Consider the following 26,066-nt stretch of genomic DNA (forward strand, 5'->3'; position numbering starts at 1 on the left):
AATAGCTTTTTAATAAGAAACATTTCCTATATCCCATAAAATACAAAAACTAATTTTTTTTCAAAATCAATGGTTTTCAGTGGAAAAGAAAAGAAAATTCAGAATCATCTGAAAAGACTTTTCAAAATTAAAAATCCTTTCATCCACTCTCTGCCATTTCTAACTCTCACAATATTTCCAGGCAGCTACATCAGGGGAGGTCTCTCCCTGTGCACCAAGTGAAACCTCAACCTGGACTGGGAAGGGTTTTTGACTCTGAATGAGAAAGAATTCTCTAGCAGGTTGGATGAGTGTAGATAAGGAAGGAATTCATTAAAACGAAAGTAGAAATGAATGGCAGCAGCCTTGCAGGCAACAGAGAACAAGGAAACTGAAGTAGGACAGAGAGAGTGGAAGACTTGTGCTAAGGTCCAGATAATAAAATGAAATAATGTGGTAGCAAAGATGCTTACCACTGGAAGAGCACAAAGACAAAAAGCAATTAAGCTGAGCAGTGAAAAACCTTGATTTAAAAGGTATGCACTTAAAGAAAGGAAAGTGGACATACGCTTTTGCTGAAAGGCTAGGGGTTCCCTCTTTTGAGAAATTTTCAGGAATGTGACAAAGGGTCAGGGGGTATAGACTTATAAAATGGTCTCAAAATGCTTATCTACAGTGAGACACCTTATGTCTCTTCTCCTCTATTATCAGTCCTCCAGGTAATTCTGCAACATTAATTTAACACAAGAAATTATCTGCTCCTCTCCAGGATAGCAGCTTTAGCAGTTTCCTTCTGGGAACATATCAATCAAGATCACCTACCCTGCCCCCAAAGTGGGCTGAGTTATTATCTATTTGCCAAACAATATGTTAGGAATCTTACCTTCTAACTTTCTGGTTTTTAAAATGGAATATTAGCTTTAAGATGGAATTCTTCCTGTTCTTGCTATACTGTTTGTATCACAGCTTTTTTGGAAAATTAATCATGATGCTTGTCTCCTGTCCCTGCCCATCATCAATAACTCTACTCATATCAGGATGGAGGTGCACTGCACAATAGGGTGTGTTACCTGAAAATATTTGTCCTGTCATTCTGTTACGTCCCCCTGCTCTCGCTTCACCATTCCAAGACAAGCACTCTAAGTGATCCTTAAAACCAAAAAGTTATCCTGCTTCTAATCCTGAATAGACATTGTCTAGGATTACTGCCCCAAATTGTGTTAATATTTAGAAAAACAATAATCCCAAACCTACCTTAAAAGTTTCTGAGAATTTTGGCAACTTACTTCACCTTCATCTTAAGTCTGGTCGATCTGATTATTTCTTAAAATTTATTCATTTTGAGAACTAATGTTCCATGAAGAGGCAGGAGGAATGTCATATGTAGAATCCCAAGGAGTAACTTCAGCCAGTGAAGACAAAATGAGAGACAGGATCTGAGTGGCAATCCTAAGGAAATGGCATGTTAGAAGTACATGTAACTGAAGTCAATGAAAATTGTCCATGGCATTGCTGAAGTGAGTCTTTCACTGGGTAGATAGGCACTAACTAATCTAATGCACTTCTAGATTTTACTGTCTGTGATTCTGTGCAAATGAGTCAGCCACAGGAATTCATGAAAAGCTCTATCAATCTTATATTGTGGGGCCCATGAAGAGGAAGCAATGCAAAGCATATACAGCAGGAAAATGTATTATGCTCATTTCCAGGATAGAAATTGAACAGCAGGCCCCAAAAGGTTCTCAATGAAACACAAAACACTAGTATGATTCAATGCTACACATATACAAAATATTTCCATAGTGAAGTAAGTTTGGGAACTATTTCATATCCCTTGGATATGTTAAAAATTCATTGGCATATTATATTAACAATTCTAATAAATCCTGTAGTAAAGAAACATGTTTACTTACCCAAATCTTTTCCATAGTTATTTGACCACCAAAGTCTTTTTCATATAGTGTCTATTATGGAACACATTTTGGGAAAATCTGTAATAAAACTATTAGGCTTTGAGAATAACAGAGATACAGTTCGCTTTATATTTCACCAAAGGTCATAATTCAAAACTTTGTAGTTGCTGGTAATATCCATTAAATGACTTATGGAATGAAGTTAGAATATTTACACAAATATAAGTGAAAATATAGATATATATATTTAAAGCATGGTTTCAGGCTAGTTTATGCATCTTATCTGTATAAAACAATTGTGTTTTGTATTCTCTATCTTAAGACTAGTGAAAGTTCTGAAGATATTTTCAAGATATCTAAACAAATAAGTTCTAGGAACTTAAGAGCAAAACCTGGACAAGCTTCTGGAAGTCCACGTGGTCACCATGGTCATCATGAACGCCACAGAATCCACTATGGCCACCGTCCCCATGGCCACCACTGCCCACATGGCCCATTACCCAGACCTGAGAATGTCATCAAACCCAGTTCTCAAGCACCACTAGCCCCTTCTAGTGCTCTTCCAACCGTCAATAACACCACTGCCAACGCTGAGGCCACCACGGCTGCATCCACAGCATCTGCCGGCAAAACTACAGCAGTTGCTTCCAGCACCACGGCTCCCAGAGCCTTCCAGGCTGAGACCACCACCTATGCAGTGGCAGCTGGCACCGCCGCTGCCCCGGAGGCTGTAACCACGACTGCTGCTGAGGCCGTACCCACTGCTGCCCCGGAAGCCGTACCTACTGCTGGCCCGGAAGCTGTACCCACTGCTGCCCCGGAAGCCATACCTGCTGCTGCCACAGACGCCGTGACCACCGCTGCCCTGAATGCCGTGACCGCAGCTGCTAGTCAGCAGCAGCAGTTTCAATAAATTATACAACTGTCTAAGATTACAAATGTACCAAATCAAGAAGACAAAGGCAGACCGAGGTAAACAATATTTTCCAAAGTATTGTCTAACAGAATGAGTGACTTTAAGATGCGTCTAAGACCAAGTATTTTCTTTGTGTGGCATCAGAAAAAAGAAAAAAATTATTTCTAACTCTACCATATGGATTAGAAGCTCTTATTCCTCTTTTATTTCAAAAACGAAATTTGATCTCCTTGAGTGGTTAGGTTTTATCCATAAATCCTAAGCTGACAAGAGTCCTACAATAGAAACAAAAGATTCACCAAATGCGTTTTTTTTTTTTACCTTTGTTCCCAAGGCTGAAATGTGTTTTATTTTCCTGAAATAATCACTTTTAATTAGGGCCTTAGTAAATTTACTTTATACTTCAAAGTTTGTTAAATCTCACAAAGTGTGCATTTGAAATGGAGGAATGCTTCCCTCACTTTTTCAGGACCTACCAAGAAGTCTAGTAAGAGAAAAAAAGGATGAAGTATTTTAGCAAGTACTCCAATTAGCCTTAAGAATAGAAATGTGAACTAACTCACAACTGATAGAAAAGCTCTCTTGCTATAAACACTGATGGAAATACACACACCATTATATAATAGGATCCTTAAGAAGGAATATTGAAGAAACTGGAGAATAACATATATTGCCCCTATTTCTGAATATAGGTGTTCCTAACAGATGCCAATTGTGGAACACTTCAAATAGTTCCAATGCTGTTATTGCACCAAATACTCCTTGTACTGAATCTCATTTAATACTCACAGCAACCCCGTAAAAAAGCAGAAATCATTGTTTCCTTTTAAAGATGAAGAAATGGGCTGTGAGAATTCATGTGATGTTCCAAAGATCACCAAGTATAAACGGCAGACCAGTCTTCAAACTCATATCCATTTAACTCCAGAGTCCTAGCTTCCAATGTTCTACCTAGCATTTGGCCATTTTATTTTCCAAAATATTGTTTTTTACAGATCCTGAAAAACTGAATATTGATATATGTGTGATCGACTTTTCTCACCATTTTAGTTTTAACAAAAATATAGGAAAAGAAACAAAAGTAAAGGGATGTGGATTCTTTTTTGCTTCTTCTATAGTTTGGCTATACTGTAAAACTTTCAAAGATAACATGATTTATGCATTTGATTACGTGTGTGTTGGTGTCTTCTTTATTTCTCTGTAGAATGATAGCAGGATTACCAGCAACTTCACTCTTTCAGATGGTTCTTTAACACAGAAAGTATATGTCCAGGAAAAAAATGTAAATACTTCACAGACAAAGATACCCAAAATTGTTTGAAGTCACCTCATATAACATCAGGTTAAAGTATTATAAAGTTTAGAAATGACATCTCTTTGTAATAAAAAACACCAGTGCACTTAGTCATAACCAAATAATTACATTAAAATAAATTATATAAAATATAATTCTATATATAAATGTAGTATGTATATGTAAAATTATTATAACCATGATAAAATTACAAAGAGGTTCAAATAAAATCCCATTCTCAAAGAGATCATAATCTGGTAGGATATATTTTCACAAAGCATAGAAAGAATAAGTAAGTTAAATTTCTACAAATCTACAGATATCCCTTTTCTGAACATCTCAAGCACTTTCCTTCATCTAAAGAGGTATTTTCTCCAGAGATTGTTCAACTGAAATTTTGTACCATTCCAAGAATGATTTCATCCAAAAAATAGATTAGATCAATTTCTAGGTGATTAATTAATTAATCCAAGTGATTTAGTAAGATTTACTTAGATCTAGGGAAGATAACAGAAGAATACAAATATAACTAACTCAATTACTATTCTTCAAAGGTTCAAGTGGCAAAGATAGAAACAAGGCAATTAACGTTAAATAACTCCATGAGGATTCTATAATAAATTTTATATGCAAAGGCACAAACAAAAATGAGCAAATGGGAGAGACACATATATTCCCATTTAAGGAGAGCAAACAAGGATGGAGAGCAAAAATTATAATGGGTAGACTTACAGGAGACACAGATAACCACAAAATCTTGGTATTGAAGGGTTGAAAGTAACTTTAAAAGCTAATGAGACACAACCTAATCCTGAATGAGTAGGAAGTAAAAGTCAAGAATGCACATAACTAGGATTAGGACCATATAAAAAATGATCCTCAGAATATAGTATGGACTTGCACTTGGGAGATTTAAAAAAAAAAAGTTTAATGGAAAGGGAAGGAATGATTTCAAAAGACAGAAAAAATGTAGGAGGCCCACTGCCAGATAAGAACACAGCAAATGCATGGAGTTTGAGAGCAAATGACCTTCATAGCCACACCCTCCAAACATTTATTAAGTATACACAAAAATGCCAGGACTGTGATTCTGGGAATATAAAGATGGATAAAATACATATCACAGTGTCAAGTTGCTCCTGATCCCATGAAATATAAGTGGCCCACAAATATAGAACATACCTAGAAAAATGGATAACAGAATGAGAATCACATTATCAGGGAGCAGAAGTTTGGATTAATTCTACAGAAAAGAGAAAATAAACTTTTTACCAAAATTATGAAAATATACTTATAAAAAATCAAAACATTTATTTTTTACATGTGCCAAACTCTGTCCTAAGAGTATGATATATAACTATTTAACATGCACCATAACCCTATAAAATAATTGACACTCTAGAGATAGGGAAACTGAGGTACACAGGTTAATAAACTACCCAAGGACCCATAAGTGGTGAACGAGGAGCAGGCATTCAAACCTGGCTAGTGTAGCTCATTCTCTACTTCTCTTGCCAAAAATACCTAGGACATCTGGAACAGAGAAACCAAGGAGTCTATTATGATGGTCCAGTTGGCTTTGATTTCTGCTTACTGAGTTTTATAAGTAAAAGTTTCATTCAACCAAGACTACGCAAACTCCACATAAATATGTAATTCACAGTGTCTTTCACTGGCAGTAGCTTAGAGCACATTTCTTCTTGAAACACAAGTTCTTCTGTAAATTTATTATTGTGTAATAAAAAAAAGAAGAAAAAGGAGGAGAAGGCAGAGAAGAAGGAGAAAGGGTGGGGCCAGGGCAGAACAGAAGGAAAAAAAGCAGAAGGCGCGATAAAGGTTGAATCATGAGGGAAACTGTACTTAGACCAGAAGAAAGAAAGGCAAGGAAAGCAGAAAGAAAGGGAACAGAGATGAGAGAACCAAGGAACTTTAACAACATCCAAGAGGAGAAAGAATGTTTAAGCACTTTTAAAAAGAAAAGAAAATGAGAAGTACAAAGGGCACATGAATGACAATATGGTCTGAATTATAAAAAAGTTGAGGGGTGAAAAGTGAGTAAGCAACAAAAGAGGTTTTATATTAAAGACGCCAAAAAGAGAAGGGCTGATGGCTTGAAAAGGTAATGCAATTGAGAGCAAAATTTTGTATCAGGAAAGATGATTTAGGAATTACACATATCCAGTTAAAAATAAGAAATTGCATGCTGAATTTTTAAAAGATGATAGTTAATATAACTGCACCCCAGAGAAAGCAGGAGGGATTAGACTTCCTAAGATTGCTTCTTTCCCAGAAAAGGAAAGCAGGAATTCCATCCCTCCTGCCCTCATGCGCTTTTCCTTTGTGCTGCAAGAGCTGCATGTCCTTCAGATATGTTGCTGTACGACTGAGCTTAATGCTGCTAATTCTAATTAAATGAGGAAAGTACTTTCCATCTGTCACTTGTCTGTGCACCATGTACAACAGTGTGACTCTGCTGTCACCCTAAACTTCCTGTGACTAGAAACATTACCATTTTTAGGTATAGTTCTAGAAAGTATTCATTCAGGATCGTTTAAAGCCGTGAATTAATTAAAGATTAAATTGAGTGACTGTTTCTGTTCCTTAATAGACCCATGCTTCCTTTGGCTTGTGTTGCCCTAATTCTTTGTTGTTCACAACCCACTCATAACTTCTTTCAGTTTTGTCAGTGTTCATCCTTAATCTTTCAGAGCCAATGATCCATTACAACGTAGATCACACTTGGATTTAAAACACATGGTTGATAGATATGTTGGCATCAAAACAAAAAAGAGCTATTCATCTTTTGACAAACTGAATTATTGTCAGAGAAAAAAGTGGTTTATTGAAATATCCATGTTAACTTAGAAACAGAATCATCTTCACTGAGCGTGATACCGCTCAGTAACTGATTAGAGCTTAAGATCAGCAAACCAGTAATACACTTTATTACACTTGATTATATCATTAGAATTTTCTTTAAGGCAATGAAATTGCAACAAAGCAAATGGAATTAAGTAGAGTAATTGAAAACTAAGATCACCTCTTAAAGTGTGGCTTCTTTGTTCCTATACCACCTATGATTCCCAAAAGATTTTTAAAACACTAAATATTTAAATATTCTGTGACTTTAACAATTAGCACTATGTCTGACACCCAATAGATACTCAATAAATATTGAATGAGTGAATTAAAGAACAAAGGAAAAACTAAACTCCGTGATAGAGATATAAATACCCACATTTTTTCAAAGAAATTGAGGCACAATAAGGTAAATAGTTCGTCTGATATAACCCAGCAATAAATGCTGGTATTGGGCTTGGAAGTAAAATGACAAAACTGCAGTGTACTATGACATATAATGTTCGTTAAGTTTATGAAAGTGATTTAGATTCAGAGGCAACCAGTATCCAGGCTATGAAGTTAACAGACAGATTCATTAGTGTCTTCCTGCTAAATGGTATATGGTAAAAGCTTCATAAATAATAGCTATTACTACTATTATACAAGATTGAAGAATCATCTAGAACAGGAAAAGTTTTTTTCAAACCCTGAATTTATCAAAACTACAAAGCTGTGGCTTTCCCATAGACACCCACTTCAAAGTAAAAATATCTCTCTTTAACTTCCACTTAATCAAAAACTTGGCATGTCATCATATTTTTGTTTAATTAAATTTCTCAAGTTAATAATCACAAGTATCACATCACTTTTTAAAACACTATCTCAGACTACTGTTTTAGTTCTTCATTTTGAAAAAGGAAACTTCCTAAAAAATGTCCATCTAAAGGCACTTTAAATTAACCTAAATATCTTGAAATAATTACAAGTAATTAAAATATAGTTGAGATTGAGAAGCTGCATGAATCTCCTAGTCTCCCTCTTCTAACACTAGTTTTTCTTTCTTGCTATTTCCAGAACTTTGATAAAATCTTAATCTAAGCATTCACTTTCTCATTCCTCAAAAACATTTACTCAACTAAACCAGTGTTACATAACTGGGAGAAATAACACATGGGATCAGGTAAACAGAAATTCTCAAGTATAGAATGGTAATATAATTTCATTATTTCAACTGAAAAATAATAGAAACATGAAATCCGCAACATATACCACAGCGGTCCAAACAGACAAACAACATATTTGACATACCGTGTACATGACTGGACGTGGTACCATGCATGTGGTATTTAGCAACATCTTTTAATAATGACTTCTAATTTTAATTTTAGGTTCCCCCGTACCCCAAAAATTCTCTCTAAATTGTGTTAGAGTTCAATTCAGAAATAATTTAATTTTTTAAAATTACCCTTATAATGTACTTAACTTTTAGATAAAATAGGAAATATGAAGCTAGAAACATATAACAAAAGATGATCTATTAAAATTACTTGAAATAGAACAGTTTGAGCTTTTCCTTTAAAATAAAGAAGCAATGGTGTACCACAAGCTCCAGGTTATTTTATTGAGACAAAAAGACATGATTCACTGCATATGTTTCCACAGGAAACATCAAACATTGAATGGGTCAAAGCTCCTCAAAATGAAAAAAAAAAAACCATGCAGAAAATGATTGCCAAATTGGCAACAAGTTTCCTATCTTTGTTTAAAGAACTCAACCCAGACGTGACTTTCTCTTCCAACTAGCCTTTCCCTTATTACCACTGGAAATCCATCGTTACATATATAAAAGCTGAGATTTCTTATACTTTCACACCTTCATTTGTCATCCTTCAAAAAATAACTGTCAGGAGTCACTGTGACCAGCAGCATCATCAGCCGTGAGAAGGATCTCCCTCCACACAACGGTAGGTACATGAAAAATATATGACTGAAGAATTTTTACTTTGAATAGTAAATTTTTCTCAGACTTTTGAAGATATCATTTTTGGGGGCTACTAATAGAACATTCATTTTCACCAAAAGAATATATGTGCCTTACATGAAATTTGCTAAATTATAAAACACATTAAATTTTCTATATGTCAAAGTAAAACATTCACACTGGGCTCTTCAGACAATTGATTCATCCAGTTACACAGTCAACTTTGCCCTCTATGTACCTTAATGTTTTTCAAGCTTCATAAGGACCAGAATACTACCAGATATACTCTGAGACAATTGTTTTACAGAGTGTTTTTATTATTAGTTTTGCCTTTGCTTTTTAAAGCTTTTTATAAGAATGTGTCATAGGAAAAGTGATGCTTAAAGAAATAACCATATGCACAGAAAAGTGAATATTCAGTGAAATTTTGTTCCTAGGATTCTTTCAAGACTTGTTCAGCCAATACATTTGACCAATGGGCAGAGTTAACTGTCAGAAAACCAGTCTGCACAAAGGTGCATGGAGTTGCTTTCCCAAAACTTGGGAAATATATATTTGAAATATATTATAACTTTTGAACCAATTGAAAGTACATACCTGGACACCTCTTTTTCTTCTGCCTTGGTCTTTGATTTACCATATATGAATTTTTGGAAGTAGTTTGAGACTGCTCATCAGGAAATAAAATAACTTAGTAGAATGTTGTTAAAACCAGGGCATATATTATGTGACAATTTTTCTGTAAACTCTTATCAGGGTGATTTTTTTCTTTTCCTTATTTTTGATATGTGACAAGTAATGAAATTTAAAACACATGCTCTAAGTAAAGCATTAATATCTCAAATACAAGTCTATAAAATAACCACTATTTAAAAAGACCAAGATGTTCAAATCTAAATAAGTGTTCACTTCAAAGTAGTTACTTTTGAAAGCAAAATGTTACAAAAGCTTCTCTTGCATAAAACACCTTGTAAACAACTCTTTGCCATTGTCTCCAGTATCAGTTCATAAGTCAAAAGTGAAAACTAGTCCTATCATTTTATAGTTAAATATTATAAGCCTACCAATATTGCTCTGCATTAATACTATGTCCAAAACAGTATTAGGCAAATTTCTTAAAAAGCTACAGTACTATTCATGCACTACAGACCACAGACCAAGGGTTGGGACACTTTCCAAATAGTATTTAAAGTAAAAAAAAAAGGAAGGTTAATCAGCCATCGTGCTTACTTTCAGGACTAACCGTAAGAAATGAAATCGCTGTGCTCCGTCTTGGGCCTTTTGGCTCTTACAGCGTGTTTCTCGGTAAGTCTCATTAATCTTGTCTTCATATTTTCTCACAGCTATTACTTCAGATATCTTTCACATTGATGAAGCTACCTTTTATATTAGTAGCTATCAATTTTTGATGAAACACAAATTTAAATTTAAGTTAATTTAAATTTAAACTCTAATTTAACTTAGCCACATATACATAGCTCATGGCTGGCCATATTGGCCAGTTTAGATCTATGGCAGACTCCGTTACACAGACATGTGTGATGTGGGTCCCTATACATGAGTAATTTCAGAAGAAGTTAAGTTTATTGCAAATTTATGATCCAATGTACTTAAAAACACTATTTAAATGACCTTGAACACGTTATTTAATTTCATTAGGACTTTGTTTCCTCATCTATAAAACGAGAATTAGAACATAATTTTTGATAAGCCAGTAAAACACACTGGCATATTCAAAAAAGTCATATTATATCTTTCTGACAATCTTAAATTAGATTTTGAATATTTTCATGTTCTTAGAATATAAGAGAAAAACACTTATTTTAAAGGATCAGGCTTTGATGATCTAAACAATGAATTTTTGCAAAATAAATTTGAGAGAGAGTTCCAATAATATAAGTGGTTTTAAGTGATTTAAATAGAAATAAGCCTTTCCCCAACTTAATTATATGAGATTCATGATGATTAATAATTAAGGAATGTTAAAAATGCAAAGGATAGGATATCCTTTGCATATTGACAGGACAAGTTGGTAATATTCAGCCTGTCATCTTTTGAATGTTCATTCTGTTATATGTATAGGTAATTTTCCAAATGCTTTGCAGACAGTATCACAGTTAAACCTCAAAGGAAGTCTGAAAAGGTAGTACTATTAAACCCATTAAAATATAAACAAATTTAGAATCAAAGTATCCATGTCTTTGCTGGATTGTTCCTAAACAGGTAATGCAGGAGGTTAGCTCCAATTAAAGTCTATTGAGAGAGTAGTTTTCCTTTCTAACACACTATTTTCATCCTTTTTACTCAGATTAGTACTTTTGACCGGTTGTGGAAAGGAAGTTAATCACTGTGGTTGGATTAAGAGATTAGGAAAAGAACATATTTATTATGAAGATTTTTCATCAGACACAACTTTTAGATCAATATCAGGATATGCTTAGGAGACAAGGGTGCTTCCAGCTAACTCTTTGTCTCAACAATGAAAATGATGTGAAACATGGTCCCACACAAAGGATTTATTTTCTTACCAATTAAAAATCAAGTCCTAAACCTTTCAAACACCTTGCCTAGCCTTTGGATTGCCAGCCCTTGGGTCAAATAATCCAATAAACTCTCACCAGGTAGAGAGGGCAAATGTGAGCACTGATTCTGCAGAACTGTCTTGGCATTTTTTGTTTCATCAATGATACCAGTAAAAACGTTTCACTGGCATATTGTGGGCATAAGCCAAGTTGAAGAGTGAGTAAGAAGTGAGAAATGGGGTTAGCAAACCTAGGTTACCCTTTCAGAGAGATTTGCTACTGAAGAAAGAGATAAAGAGAGAGTGACAGCAGAAAGGGAATGCACAGTTGAAAGCGGACCATTCTTAGAAAAGGTAAATTGTGACAGTTGTTTTCTGATGAAAACAAGCCAATTAAAAGGCACATCTTGAAGTGTGGGAAGGAAAAGGGAAAACTGACAGACCCCTGAGAAAATACTCAGAAAGGAAAAGGAAATGTCTAGAAATTAATGACTTTATGGTTATGTGACCAATAAACTGGTCAAGTTCATTTCTAATCGCATACATGGTTTTGGAGAACTAGGAGGAAAGTCATCTTGATGGGGTGGATGAGGGCTTAGGAAGAGTAGAAGACTTTAATAAAACTGGTATCAATTTAGAAAATTACATGCCTCTGGGGAATGGACTTGAGCAATCTAAGACACATGAAAGCAACCCAGGGCAGTGGCTGCAGAGCCACAAACTTGGGATGGTACAGCGCTTTTGACATCTGTCACCACTGTTCGAGAACCTGGATTAGAATTTAAGAAGACAGATGATTTAGGGTAATCCTAAAGTTTGGAATTAGCAAGGGCAACATGCCAACAAATAGATGCAGGGCATGAGGAGAGCAAGAAGGGAATGAGGTTGTGTGTCCTCTATAAACCCTAATAGAGTAGGACTTGTGCTTTCTTAGCCTACAGCATTTGCGTATTTTTACCTCCATTTGGCATGCTCTCTCCCTATTTTATATTATTTAAACCTCCTTTCAAAACCTGCCTTTTCTGGGACACAATCTTTTTCTTTTTTATTGAAGTATCATATATATACAATCCTATATTGGTTTCAAGTATACAACACAGTGGCTCAACAGTCACCCATATTATTAAATCCTCACCCCACTAGTGCAGTTACTATCTGTTAACATAGGAAGATGTTACAGAACCATTGGTTATATTCTCCATGCTGTACCACTACTTAGTGGGACAATCTTTAATCTTTCCTCTATCCATACCTAATCACTCTAAATCTCTAATTTATCTATTTTCTGCATTTAAGTTTGTAAAAGTTGTATTTCCAAAAATTGCAACCACTGAGCTAAGCATTAACATAAAAAATAGTGGCACATAACATTTAATGAGCATACCTGAGCCAAGCACTCACCCTATCGACTTTACGGCAATGTTTCATAACAAATCTGACAATGACCCCAGGAGGTAGGTACTTTAATAAACATCATTTTCCTGATGAAGAAAGAGAATCTCAAAAAGGATTCCACATTCATCCAATCTCTATGTAGAGAGGGAGAATTCAAACCCTGGCATTAAACTCCAGAGACTCTCAAAAATGCCTCTGCCATTTTTGCACTGTCTTGTATTGCAACTACTTGGTCTGTAGAATCACAAAAGGAATGTGTGTATCCCCTCAACTCCTACTTTAGTGTAACTCACAAAGTGCTCAATAATGTGTTTCACAATTTATTAGTGTTCAGAGCCTGGAACAACTCTGAACTCTGGAATAAGATATAAAGAGACATTTTCCCCACTTGGAATTGATTTCAGTGGCAGGTTCTACTATAAGCCAAGGACATGATTTTGGCCGCAATCTTTTGTTTCCCCTCAAAACTATCTCAGCTTTCATTTGAGAGCCTAGACATTATAGGGCAAAAGAGAAATTCTTCCTTTTCTCTGATACAGGCTTTCAGACTGTGTGACTCAAAAATATGTAATACTTTTCTACTGCTGCATAAAAAATTACCACAAAGTAATAACTTTAAAATATCCATTTATTATCTCAGTTCCTTTGGTCAAAACTCTGGCCTTGACTTGTTTGAATTCTCTGCTCAAGGTCTTACAAGGTTGAAAAGGGGTTACCAAGAGTGTTTCTTTCTAGAGCTCAGGGTCCTCTTCTCATGTCTGCACTGTTGTTGGTAGGATTCAGTCCCTTGTTCTTGGAACTGAAGTCCTTACTTTCTTTTGGGTCATGAGCCTGGGACCACTCCCAGCTCCTACTGCTCACCTACTGTTTACTTCCATGTGGTCCTGCCCCAACAGGGCTCTGTGCTTCCAAGCCGGTAGAACAGCATTTGCTGCAGCATCAAATCTCTCTGCTTCTTCCATCTCTGACCTGTAGTTTTCAAAGGACTCACCCTTCAAGGTCAGGCCAGCATGTGCCAGCAGGAAGCAGGAATCTTGGGATCCATCTTAGAATTCTGCCTGCCACACAGAGCATACACTTATGCTTGACTTTGAAATACTAATTTAATTGCTTGCTTCATTTTTCCCCACAGCCTGGTGAAAGTCACAGAGGCCCCAGGAGACCATATCCACCCAGACCACAGCCTCCTCCTCGTCTTCTTCCTCCACATTTTCCTTTTGGCCTAGGACTTTATCCACCCCCTCCTCCACCCAATGGCCCAGGGGAAATTCCCCCAGCCTCTTATGGCCGAGGTTATCCATATCCAGCTTTCCAACCAAGACCTCATCTACCTGGATCTCCATTGATCCCTGGACTCCCTCCTGTTTATCCTCTCTACTTTAACCCTCCACCCCAAAGAAAAACTACTAAAACAGCAAAACCAACTACTACCACCTCTACAAACCCCACCACCACCTCCATAGCGAACCCCACCACCAGCTCCACAGTGAACCCCACCACTACCTCCACAGCAAACCACATCACTGGCTCCACAGCGACTCCCACCACCACCTCCACCATGAACCCCACCACCACCGCCACCATGAACCCCACCACTGGCTCCACAGCGAATCCCACCACCACCTCCATGATGACCACCACCACCAGCTCCACAGCAAATCCCACCATCACCTCCACCATGAACCCCACCACTGGCTCCACAGAAAATACCACCACCACCTCCACCATGAACACCACCACTGGCTCCACAGCAAACCCTACCACCAGTTCCACAGCGAATCCCACCACCACCTCTACCATAAGCCCCACCATCACCTCTGTGAACCCCACCACCACCTCCACAGCGAACCCCACCATCACCTCCACAGCAAATCCCACCACCACCTCTACCATGAACCCCACCATGACCTCCACAAACCACACCATCACCTCCACGGCAAACCCCACCATCACCTCCACGGCGAACCCCACCAACACCACCTCCATGAACCCCACTGTCACCTCCACAGTGAACCCCACGACCACCACTACAGTGAACCCCACCACCACCTCCACAAACCCCACCATCACCTCCACAGTGAACCCCACAACCACCTTCATAGCGAACCCAACCGCTGGCTCCACAGCGAATCCCACCACCACCTCCACCATGAACCCCACCGGCACCTCCACAATGAACCCCATCACCATGTCCACAACGAACCCAACACCAACACCACAGGGAACCCCAAGACCACCACCACAGTGAACACCATCACCACCTCCATCATGAACCCCAACACCACTACAGCCCCTACTTATACTACCCAAAATACAACTACTCTTTTCTTTCTATTACCAAAAGTACAACTCAAAGTCTTTTAAATAAAATCATTTCCACTTTTGGATAAGGATGAGATATTCCAAAAACTCTGAGCTTTGGAGAGAATTATCTTAGAAAGAAACTCTGAAACAACCCACACAAATATTGTGACAACAGAGTGAAAATAAAGAATTAAACAGTTCTTTAATTTATTTATTTAATTTGGTGTTATCATGAGAACCACCAGTTTGTCCCCAGTTATGCCTGCCAAAAGCCTGGCCTTGTAGCATGAAGCCCAAGAGGCAAAAATACAGTAAGATGCCTATACTTCACTTAGGGTGAAGCATCTTAAAGAGTAGGAAACAGAATGCTCTCCTGGGTACCACAACCCATCCTGAAGTTACAAAACACAAATACATGTTAATAGATATTAAAATTAAATAATTTTAGCTCTCCCCGTAGCATGGTCCCTGAAAAATTTCTGAGTACTACCTTCTCTTTATTTATAAAGAACCTTTCATATGATCTGTTCTATTCCAGAGCAGAAATGCCTTTCTAGCAAGTCTAAATATCTAATATGAGGCACAACTCTTGGAATTTGATATGAAAGATCATTTTCCAAGCTAAGGAAGAGGTAGTTGATGGTTTCAGAAATTAATAGAAGGCTGATGGCTAAGACTTCCAAGTTTCCATTGCTTCCAGTTACTAAGGTTGTAAGTATTATAACTATTTCAGAAATGACCTCATTAAATCATGAGAGCTCTACCTTTTATACATTTTTTTACTATTGAAGAACAGAACTGCATTATTCTTTTAGGACACAACTACCCACACTACCACCAAACACTTATCAATCAAAGATACCTAAAGTAAGCCTAAATTTGCTTATATGTGCTTAATGTTATCTTTAATTCCATGGATACTGTTGAGACTCCACCCTGAAACAAGGACTTTTCTAGTAATTGAGTAATCAGCGATAATAAAGCCAAAGTCACTACCTTTCATGGAGCTTACATTCTAGCATGACAAAAAAAGTAAATACATGTAAATGTAATTTGAAAAATGAGAATGCTTTGAAAAATAATAAGGAAGAGTAAAGAGGTACAAAGTGGTGTTGACTAAATTTTTTATTTGAGATAATCAGAAAGAACCATTTTGATGAAGTCATGTTTATGCAAAAACTTGAAGAATGTTAACAAGTATTAAAAGATCTGGAGAAAAGGGTACTGAAGGTGAAGGAATGAAACATGTAAAAGCCTGAAGCAATGATTTATTGTGCAGGAGGATCAGAAGAAGGTTAATGTGGCTCACGCTGAGAGGAGGAGAGTGGAAGGAGATGACATCAAGAAGACAGAGACAGACTATATCATTGAGGATTTAGGATTTGAATTTTATTCTAAATGTATGTGAGATCATTGGAGCTTTAAATAGAGGAATAACATTATCTGATGAACATTTTCAAAACTTTATCTCCCTGGCCGCTCTATAAATACCACACTTTTAGGAGAACAAGAGTTGAGAATATTTCAAGAATCCTGGTGAGAGAGGTGGTAGCTTAAAAAGGATGGGATCAGAGGAGAAGGGGATATAGAAAAATATTCAAAAGTATTAGAGGAAGTAATGTTTCTGGGTTTTAAAGGAAAAAAATTTAGAAATAACTCTAATATTTTGAGACCACACAAGTGTGTGACTAATGGTGTCAGTGAGAGAGGAAAGACTGGAGAAGAATCAGAGTATAAGGATTTAAGTTCTACATTGGATATGCTAATTTTGAGATCTCTATTTAACTTGCTATTTTTTATTACTGCTGTAACATATTTCCACAAACAGCACTTTAACACAAATGCATTATGTCACAACTTTATGGGTCAATAGTCCACACAATAGCATGGTACAGCTAGTTCCTCTGCTTAGAGTCTCATAAGGCTGAAATAAAGGTGTTGGCAGGGCTGTACTCCCTTTTGGAGGCTCTAAGAGAGAATGTTTCAAGGCTTTTTCACCTCTCCTACACATCTCTTCTTCCTGACTCTTCTGCTACATCTCTCTGACTCCATTAAGAAATATTTATCTACTTTCCAGAGCTCAACTGATTAGACTAGGTCAACCAAAATGATCATTTAAAGATCTATGTCTTAACAGCTGGAAAGTCCTTTTTCAGCAGTGCCTAGATTAGCATTTGATTAAATAATCAGGGAATAAAAATATTGAAGGGCCCATTCTTAGAAACCTGCCCACAACAACTTCCAAGTAGAGACACTGAGCAGGCAGGATACAGGCAGGAGCAGAACGAATGGGAGGACTGAGCTTAACTAGGATCCCACCTTCTCCAGAAAAGAATCATAGAAAGACAGATGGGTAAGAGGAGCTACTCAAGGAATTGTGGGTATATACAAACTAAGTCATACCACAAAGGCCAATGCAAGTTTGCAAATTGGATACAACAATTCCGACATGGCTAAGTCTACTTTCACTTTTATTATTATCAGACACGTGAACAAGCAGGGAAAACAATAGGCAGAGATCCAGACAATGTGGTGTGAGTGAGTGAATGGTGTGGCTTTCTGGTACTTCCCTTCTTCCTCATGCAGGCACAACCAAATTTGGAGGTCTAAACAATCAATGAAGACTGAAGAATCTATAAGATTGAGAACCCAGAACTGACCTTTAAACTGTTTTAAGCACGGGGAGAGGTCCATCAGTATTAACAGGTCAACTGTAATGTCTTTTAAAGAATTTCTTGCTGAGCAGTCATTAAACCTGTTTTTCATATTTTATTTCTTAGTGTGCCGTCAAGTCAAATCAAGGTTTCTGAGCACTGAGCATGGATACAATCTATGAGAGCATAAAATGAAAAGATTATAGAGGTGGCCTATATAAACTAAGATGTTTAACAGCAATCAAAAAGACATAAGGACCTGAGGAGTGTGTTTAATATGCTTTATTGCCATTTGTTTTTAATTCCTGATAATTTATACGTAACTTCTTAAATGTCAGAAGAGGAAAAACTAAAAATTGCATTTCTAGGACACAGCTAGTGTTCTGAATGTGACTGGATTCAATCCAGTGAGATACATTTTTGTGAGATTTTGAAACAGAAGCAGGGCAGAAATCACTTCTTGTTGCTTTGGCTATTGGTAAGATCAGATAGAGCTGTTTGAGGCACTAACTGGGGCTTCACAGGTGTGAGGAAGGCCGGCTGCAGTGGTAACAGCAAAAGCAGCTGTGTACTCTCTGAATCACAGCTCTAACAATACAACCTTAAGGTCAATAGGCAGGGAAGTCCCCTAACTTCCATTCCTTCCTTCATGTTTTCCAGTGCTTTGTAAATACATGGTTATTTGTATGGACTCTTTCTACTCAAAAGAATGGTTTCTTTTCATGACTTAGAGTCCTTACTAGTAGAAAAGATAGGAAACAAGGAATAGGTAATAGAGTCAATAGGCAGGAGGCCATTATCATATAATATTGCATCAACCCCTTCTGTCATGTCAATAGAGTCCCTATTATGAGTCCCTTGTGTCTTGGGGATTTCACTTGACTCTTAAATTAGCTAACCCTGGCTTCTTCCTCATGACAACACATACAACATTTCCTATTAAAAAAAAATACTCTTTATCCCACTCACTATAAAAAATATACATCTGGGAAGTTTTGCTTGCTGCCCTCAGCCATATCTAGACTTTTTTACTACTGTCCTTATTTAACAATTCTTCTCTTTTAACAGTCGTGTATCACCTCCATTTCCTCACCTAAGCCACAAATCAGCCTCTAGGACATGCTCCCATCTTTGCTGATGAATTTTAGAGCCTGTTCCATTTCCTTCCTTCCTGTGCTGCCCAGGCACATCTTGCACCTTGGGAGCCCCTTGTCCTCACCCCAGTGTTTCCTAGTTTCATAGACTCCTGCCACACTCCTTTCCATGACCCACGAATCTCTCTTTAACCAAACACCAAAAGACCATTCCCTAGATGGAGATACCCTATAAAATTCCTTCATCTAAAATATAAGACCCTAGAACCCTCTTCTCTTGCCTAATTTTCTTTCTAAATTTCCATCCCACTCCCTCTATTAAATACATTCTTCAATCTTACTAAATTTTTTGAGTCCTCCTGATTTCTCAGTATATGATTACCATTTGGAGTTCATTTATTTCCATTTTCTTCCTGGATCCTAATGTTGAAAAAAATTATACAGTTACACATGGTACTCAGTAAACATTATTGAGTAAATAATAAATTGACTACAATATTCAATAATAATAACTACTAAGTATTGTAAACTTATTATATGCTTGCAACTATGTAAAATATAGAGACCAAAAGATGGATAGATGATAGAGAAATATTATATATATGCATATATGCATATCATCTACAATACATGTTTTAGTATTTTCGTTCTTCAGATGAGGCTCAGAGAGCTAAAATAACTTGGCTAAGAAGAAGCATTTCATTAATGGCAGAGCCAGGATTCCAACTTAGCAGACATATGACACCCATATTCTTTACACAATTTGTACAATTTTTAACATTCTCATTCTGATTTTTATGTTATGAGCAACTCCCATTGTCTATTTTCTCTGCTTCCAGTCCAAGGTTAATGAACAAATCTGAGGGAGATCACAAATCTATGCCGTCTGGACAGACTTCACATTTCTGCCACGTACTGCAAGAAGTCTATTTTACCTACTCCCTCTCCTCTGTGTGTGAGCAGACAAAGAACAAAAGTATAGATCACTTATCTTTATAACTATGCAAATTAAAATCTCAACTCTTTTGTACATAAAAATAAAGTTAGGCCTTGAGGCAGGATGAAATAACAATATGAAGGAGATATGATGTATATATCCATTCCTCTTATCCTAGCTGAGTACACGGGACCTTCCTCAGTCTACTCACATGGATGAAAAATAATCTCACTGTGGTTCCTGTTAAGTACTCCTCATTTCATCTACTGACATACTGCTGGGTAATGTCTACCTCACAATGACAGCCTCCTGAGGGTGTCTGTCCACAAGTGTTCTACTGTGAAGTCATCCATCACTGCCAGTTACAAACAATATGGATATGTAGCAACAATATGATGGGTGGGCCTGCAGAATAGCAACCATGTGTCCAACCATCCCAAGTTGCCACTGAAGAAACATAGCATTAAATAGTAGCTTAAAATATATCCAGTGAAAATTCCACATGAATACATACCAAAGGCAATTTCATAGAAATACTTAATCCAAACAGTAATTTTGAAGGAATATCAAATATCTTGGAGAACTCCCAAAGTGAGGAGAGGAGTTTAAATGTCAAAGAATTCAGATTATAGCAGGAACCCTAGTGCATCGGAGGAAGATCCATTTCCCTCTTCTTTCTACACATGGAGCTGGACTGTATTACCCAACCTTCCTTACAATTAGGTGTGGCTATGTGCCTGAATTTCAGCCAATGGAATGAGAACAGAAACTGATGGGTCACTTCTAAAACCAGTCCTGTGTTCCTTTCTATGTGTTCCTTCATGGTCTTTCCCCCGTCCTGCTGTTGGAACAATGAAATCCAGGAAAACCTTTAAAAACACATTGAAGAGATCAGAATTATCATCATCCTTGTACTCTGAATATGTGCAAACAAGTCTCCCCAGTCTTAACTCTAATGACCTATAATGTCAATAGGAAGTTTTATGAGCAAGAAATTAGGTTCTGTTGTTCTGAGTTATTGTTTGGGGTATATTTGTTCCTGTAGCCTTCTTTAACAAGGAAATTGGTAACAAGGAACTTTTGAAGTACAGTGCTACATTAACAGAAGAGAGAGACTAAGAAATGGTTTAGCAATCAAATAGTGGGTGGTGAGGATGTGGAAATAATAAGATGAAAAGAATAAGGGCATATTATGCAGTGACAAAATTTAAGTAAAACTGTGACCTGCAATAACATAGAAGATAGATCATCATCCATTTGCATATACTGGATCTGTAACGATCAGGAAATGACTGGAAAAAATCCATAGTTTTCTATCTCAATTCCCTGTACAACATTTATACTAGTGTCAAATAATTCATTCTTCAAATATGTTTTTCTTATATTTTGTTTTTATAAAATCTTTTCTAAAATACATTGTGAGTTCCTAGGTATATGATTGATAGATAAATTGATTGGTTCTAAGATACACATATAAGTTATTTCCAAAATCATTCTTGGTTTTTAGTACACACTCATAACTAAAGAAACAATTAATGATTGATTGTTTTACTTTCTACACACTAAAGCAGATTATGAAGGGCTCTTACACCTTATCCATGTCAGGGAATATGTTCTCCATGCAGGATAGGAACGAGTTTTGATGAAATGTAATTTGATGAGATAGTCTAGGATGGAATGGAATGGAGTGTAACAGAGTGCATTACACAACCCCTTGCTCTGTTAAACATGGGCGTGCATCTGGGCCATATTTTTCTATGTTTTTCTTATAGCTATTCACAATCAAAAGAATTTTAAATACTGATTTAGGATATTAGAAAGAATGTTGCTTTAATGTTCTACCATTAAATCTATGTCAAGTAAAGAGGAAAAGAACAGAGAGCTGATAGATTGCAAGAAAGTCAAAGCATCAGTGGGCTGGTATTTCAGGTGGGATGCAAGTGGGAATTGCTGAACATATAGGCTTGGAAAAGAGGCAGCTGTTGTCCCTGAATGAAATGTTTTGAATGGTTGACTTAAAAGAATAAATTAGGGAAGTAGCAACCTAAGGTTTGACTGTGGCAGTAAACAGCTGAAGTGAAGAGAAAGGTCATTAGAAATGAAAAAGTCAGAGATAAGAGGACATTGGATGGATGGGACACCCAGTTGAATACTTAAGTAATTCAGGATGATTTTAGCCAAGTAACAATATCATTGTCAAAGGAAATAGGAAAAGGTAACTATAATAAGCAGAAAGTCTGTAGAATTGAATGGAATTCACTTCAGAGGAATATATGTTACATAAGGGGTTGAAAGAGCAATCTTTAACAAATTTTATTTTTTTACCTGTGATTCTCAGCATTCTGGCTATGAGGAAGAACAAATAAGACCACATTTACAAATAAGTTTGCCATAGTTTAGACTGGCCATAGTATTCCCAGAAAAATATCCCTCTAGCCTGAGCCTCCAGAACAGCCAGCCATGGCCCTTTAACTACATCCAACTTCCCTGCAAACAATAAGCATTAAACCCTCACACATTCCATTCACATTCATTATTGTTTCTCAGGACCACGCAGATCTCAGGTTTAGAGTGGCTGGGACGTAGGAAGCCTAAAATTCACCAATTCTCCACCAAGCTATTGCCAAGTGTGCTGTGTTTATTACCTGTTTTGTGTACTTCCTAAGTGAATGCTAAATAAACTTGTACTTGGTGAAGATTATGGTGTTTTGTTATTTTGAGAATCATCTTGAACCCAGGACCACTGCTACTAGTAGAGAGAGTAGGTACTGTGGCCATTTAATCAGTCATGGTTCCCTAAGGTTAAGGGAAGAAGGGTAATGTCTGGAATTATAAAAAACTTAGAAGTTTAAAGAAGGGGACCCATGGTATAAGATACAAACCTATGAAAAAGCAGAACTTTTTGGTTGGAGCTGGTCTCTCTGAGTTTAGAAGAGGGGTCTTTTTGGTCTAAGACCCTGTCCACTATGGAGGGTTGGTCCTGACATCACAGAGACAATTTAATTATTCTGTTTCTGCCAGTGTTGGGAAAACTGCAAACTGAGTTCAACAGCTGACCAAGGTTCTTTCCTAATGGGTTCACTCAAACTCTCATTCCTGCAGTATCTAAATCTTCAGTGATCCTACATGTTCTTGGTCATAGTAATTTCCCCTTAGATTTAACTATTGAATATGGATGTAATAAGCAGTGCCTGAGAGAATCGCCTGGATTCCATAGTCCTGTTCTTTTATAGCAGCAACCCAATTTCCCCCTTACTAATCAGGATCAGTCAACTTAGACATTTAGGGTCACCCTCTTATTTGTCTATGTTCAATGGTATAAGGAGACCAAAATGGCCTGAGAAAAATATTCTTATCTTGGGAACCAAGATCTTCAAACCAACATAGCTCAAAGTTTTAGGGACGGGAAGCAAACATTCTGTGAGTGGACTATTAGGTATAATAATGAGAATAGCCACTACCCATTTTACCTTGATCACTGACCTCATCAATTCTGACCATGGGAGAGATGTACACATATATTGGTCACTGATTCAAAGTATATACATACACTATAAAATAAAGCCCTATCCTTAGAGGGTATGTACTCTCAACTGGCATCACAGAGTCCTCAGTAGGCTATTCCACTATCTTATTAGGCTACCTGCTGCTTCTATGTGAAGACATGTGATAAAAAGAGTGAATTCCATGAGCATGAGCTTATTCTACACTCCTTTGTTGTGAAATGAGTTTCTTGATTAGAAAGATTTTGTGGTAGAATACCAGTGAATACAGCATTCTGTAAGTCCATAGATCATGATTATACAAGAAGTATCATGGATAGAAAGACAAATCCATATCCCAGAGACATGTCTATTCCCGTGCAGATAATCTCTTTCCCTTTTATGATAGATGAGGTACAGTTTAATTAACCTGATATCAGGTGTCCAGGAGTTGTTTCTCAAAAAGGCATTGGTTATTTACAGAAGGAATGGATTGTCTTCAAATTCTAGGTCTCACTGTAATTCTTCTTTTTTACTTGCCAGAGGGTTCATAGAGTATCCCCATTTGCTACATACACTTTACCATGATATCTGCTAAACCATGAAAGGCCCAGGCTGAAAAGCAGCTGCTACTGTACCCTGGATATGCTGCAGAGCCTCCTGTTGCTTTGGTCTCCATGCAAACTGGCAACTTGCTGTTTTGATATCACAAGTAGCTCACTGAAATATGTATATGTTGTCCCCAAAATCCAAAAAATTCCAATAAATATTGTGGCAGAAAACACAGAATGACACTTTTAAAGTGCTGAAAGAAAGTAATTAGAAACCTAGAATTCTATATCCAGAAAGATATCTTCCAAAAATGAAGCAAAAAATGGGGGACTTGGAGGAAAATGGCAGAATAGGAGGTCACTCTGATAAACTTCTCACATGTAGAAACTGAGAAAGAAACTACATAGAATAAAACTAACCCTGAAAATGACCTAAAGACTGCAGAACAAACCATCTACACCTGGTGAAGGAGAGCAGACCACATTGAGAAGAGTAAAGGGCATCAATAGAGACCCAAGCTCAACCCCCATCTCAGCCCACAAGCAGAATGGAGAGAAATGGAGTGGGGAGCTGATAAACACTCAGGATTCTGGTACACCTGGCCTTCAGGGTTTGCTCTGACAAGACAAGTCCACATTGCATTTGGCTTTGATGATGAACAGGGCTGGACCCAAGGGTGATTTGGAGTTCTGTGGCCAAGACTCCTGTTGCTTAAGGTGGACCAACATGCTTTTCAGTCCTGCTAAGACCCACCACTTTTATTCAACATAGTACTGGAGGTCCTAGCCATGCCACTCAGATAAGATAAAGACATAAAAAGAATCGAAATTGGCAAGGAAGAAGCAAAACTGTCACTATTTGCAAATGACATGGTATTATACATGGAAAACTCAAAAGACTCCACCAAAAAATTGTTAGAACTAATAACTGGATTCAGCAAAGTTGTAGGATACAAAATCAATATACAGAAATCTTTTGCATTCCTATATACTAACAATGAACTAGCAGAGAAATCAGGAAAATAATTCCATTTACAATTTAATCAAAAAGAATAAAATACCTATGAATATACCTAACCAAGGAGGTGAAAGACCTGTACTCAGAAAACTGTAAGACACTGATGAAAGAAACTGAGGAAGACACAAATAAATGGAAATCTACTCCATGATCATAGGTAGAAAGAATTAATATTGTCAAAATGGCCATCCTGCCCTAAGCAATTTACAGATTCAGTACAATCTCCATCAAAACACCAATGACATTTTTCAATGAACTAGAGCAAATAAACCTAAAATGTATATGGAACTGCAAAAGACTCTGAACAGTGAAAGCAATCTTGAGAAAGAAGGACAGAGCTGAGGGGATCATGCTCCTTAACATCAAGCTATACTGCAAAGCTGTAATAATCAAAACAGTATGGTACTGGCACAAGAACAGACCCATATATGAATAGAACAGAATAGAGAGCCCAGAAATAAACCCACACATATATAGTCAATATACAATGGGGAAAAGACAGCCTCTTCAATAACTGGGGTTAGGAAAACTGGACAGCTACATGCAAGAGAATGAAACTGGATTACACCCTAACACCATACACAAAAGGAAACTCTAAATGGATTAAAGACCTAAATACAAGATACAAAACCATAAAACTCTTGGAAGAAAAAATAGGCAAAAATATCTTGAAAATAGCATGAGCAATTTTTTTCCAGACATGTCTCCCCAGTTAAGGGAAATAAAAGCAAAATAACCAGTGGGACTACATCAAACTAAAAATCTGCACAGTAAAGGAAACCATCAACAAAATGAAAAGGCAACCTTCTGTGTATATATGGAGAGAATATATGGAAGAATATATAAATGAAGCAAATTAAAGAGATTTTCAAACAAACTGAGAATATGTCACCAATCAACCCACAATACAAGAAATTCTAAAGGGAGATATTCAAACTGAAAGAATATGATCTCAGAAATATGAAATGCAGGAAAAAATTTAAAAACTGAAAAGCATAATCATATGGGTACATCTAAATAAATGGTGACTATTTTTAAAATATCAATGAAGTCTTATTTAGTTTTATATGTAGAACTAGAATTCATTATAATAATAGCATAAAAGTTAAAAAAAAGTAAATCAAGTTAAATTGTTGTAAGGGTCTTTCACTGCCTAGGAAGTATAAAAGTACTAATTTAAGACAGA

General features: G+C 36.8%; 1 protein-coding gene across 1 annotated transcript; it reads left to right on the forward strand.

Moving 5' to 3' along the window:
* The first annotated feature begins 10,149 nt into the window (after nucleotides 1-10,149).
* On the forward strand, nucleotides 10,150-15,088 carry SMR3A (submaxillary gland androgen regulated protein 3A). Its single transcript, XM_057503244.1, has 2 exons — nucleotides 10,150-10,229; nucleotides 13,973-15,088. The coding sequence occupies exons 1-2, from the start codon at nucleotides 10,176-10,178 to the stop codon at nucleotides 15,086-15,088; spliced, it is 1,170 nt and encodes a 389-aa protein (XP_057359227.1). The 5' UTR covers nucleotides 10,150-10,175.
* The last annotated feature ends 10,978 nt before the right edge of the window (nucleotides 15,089-26,066 follow it).

Source organism: Manis pentadactyla, chromosome 5 (assembly GCF_030020395.1).
Source record: "Manis pentadactyla isolate mManPen7 chromosome 5, mManPen7.hap1, whole genome shotgun sequence".
Classification (NCBI taxonomy): domain Eukaryota; kingdom Metazoa; phylum Chordata; class Mammalia; order Pholidota; family Manidae; genus Manis; species Manis pentadactyla.

Excerpts from the sequence above, each read along its gene's own strand:
- SMR3A (XM_057503244.1), top strand. The coding sequence starts at position 10,176 with ATGAAATCGCTGTGCTCCGTCTTGGGCCTTTTGGCTCTTACAGCGTGT. Across the intron at positions 10,230-13,972 it reads CTCTTACAGCGTGTTTCTCG|CCTGGTGAAAGTCACAGAGG; the intron begins GTAAGTCTCATT and ends TTTTCCCCACAG.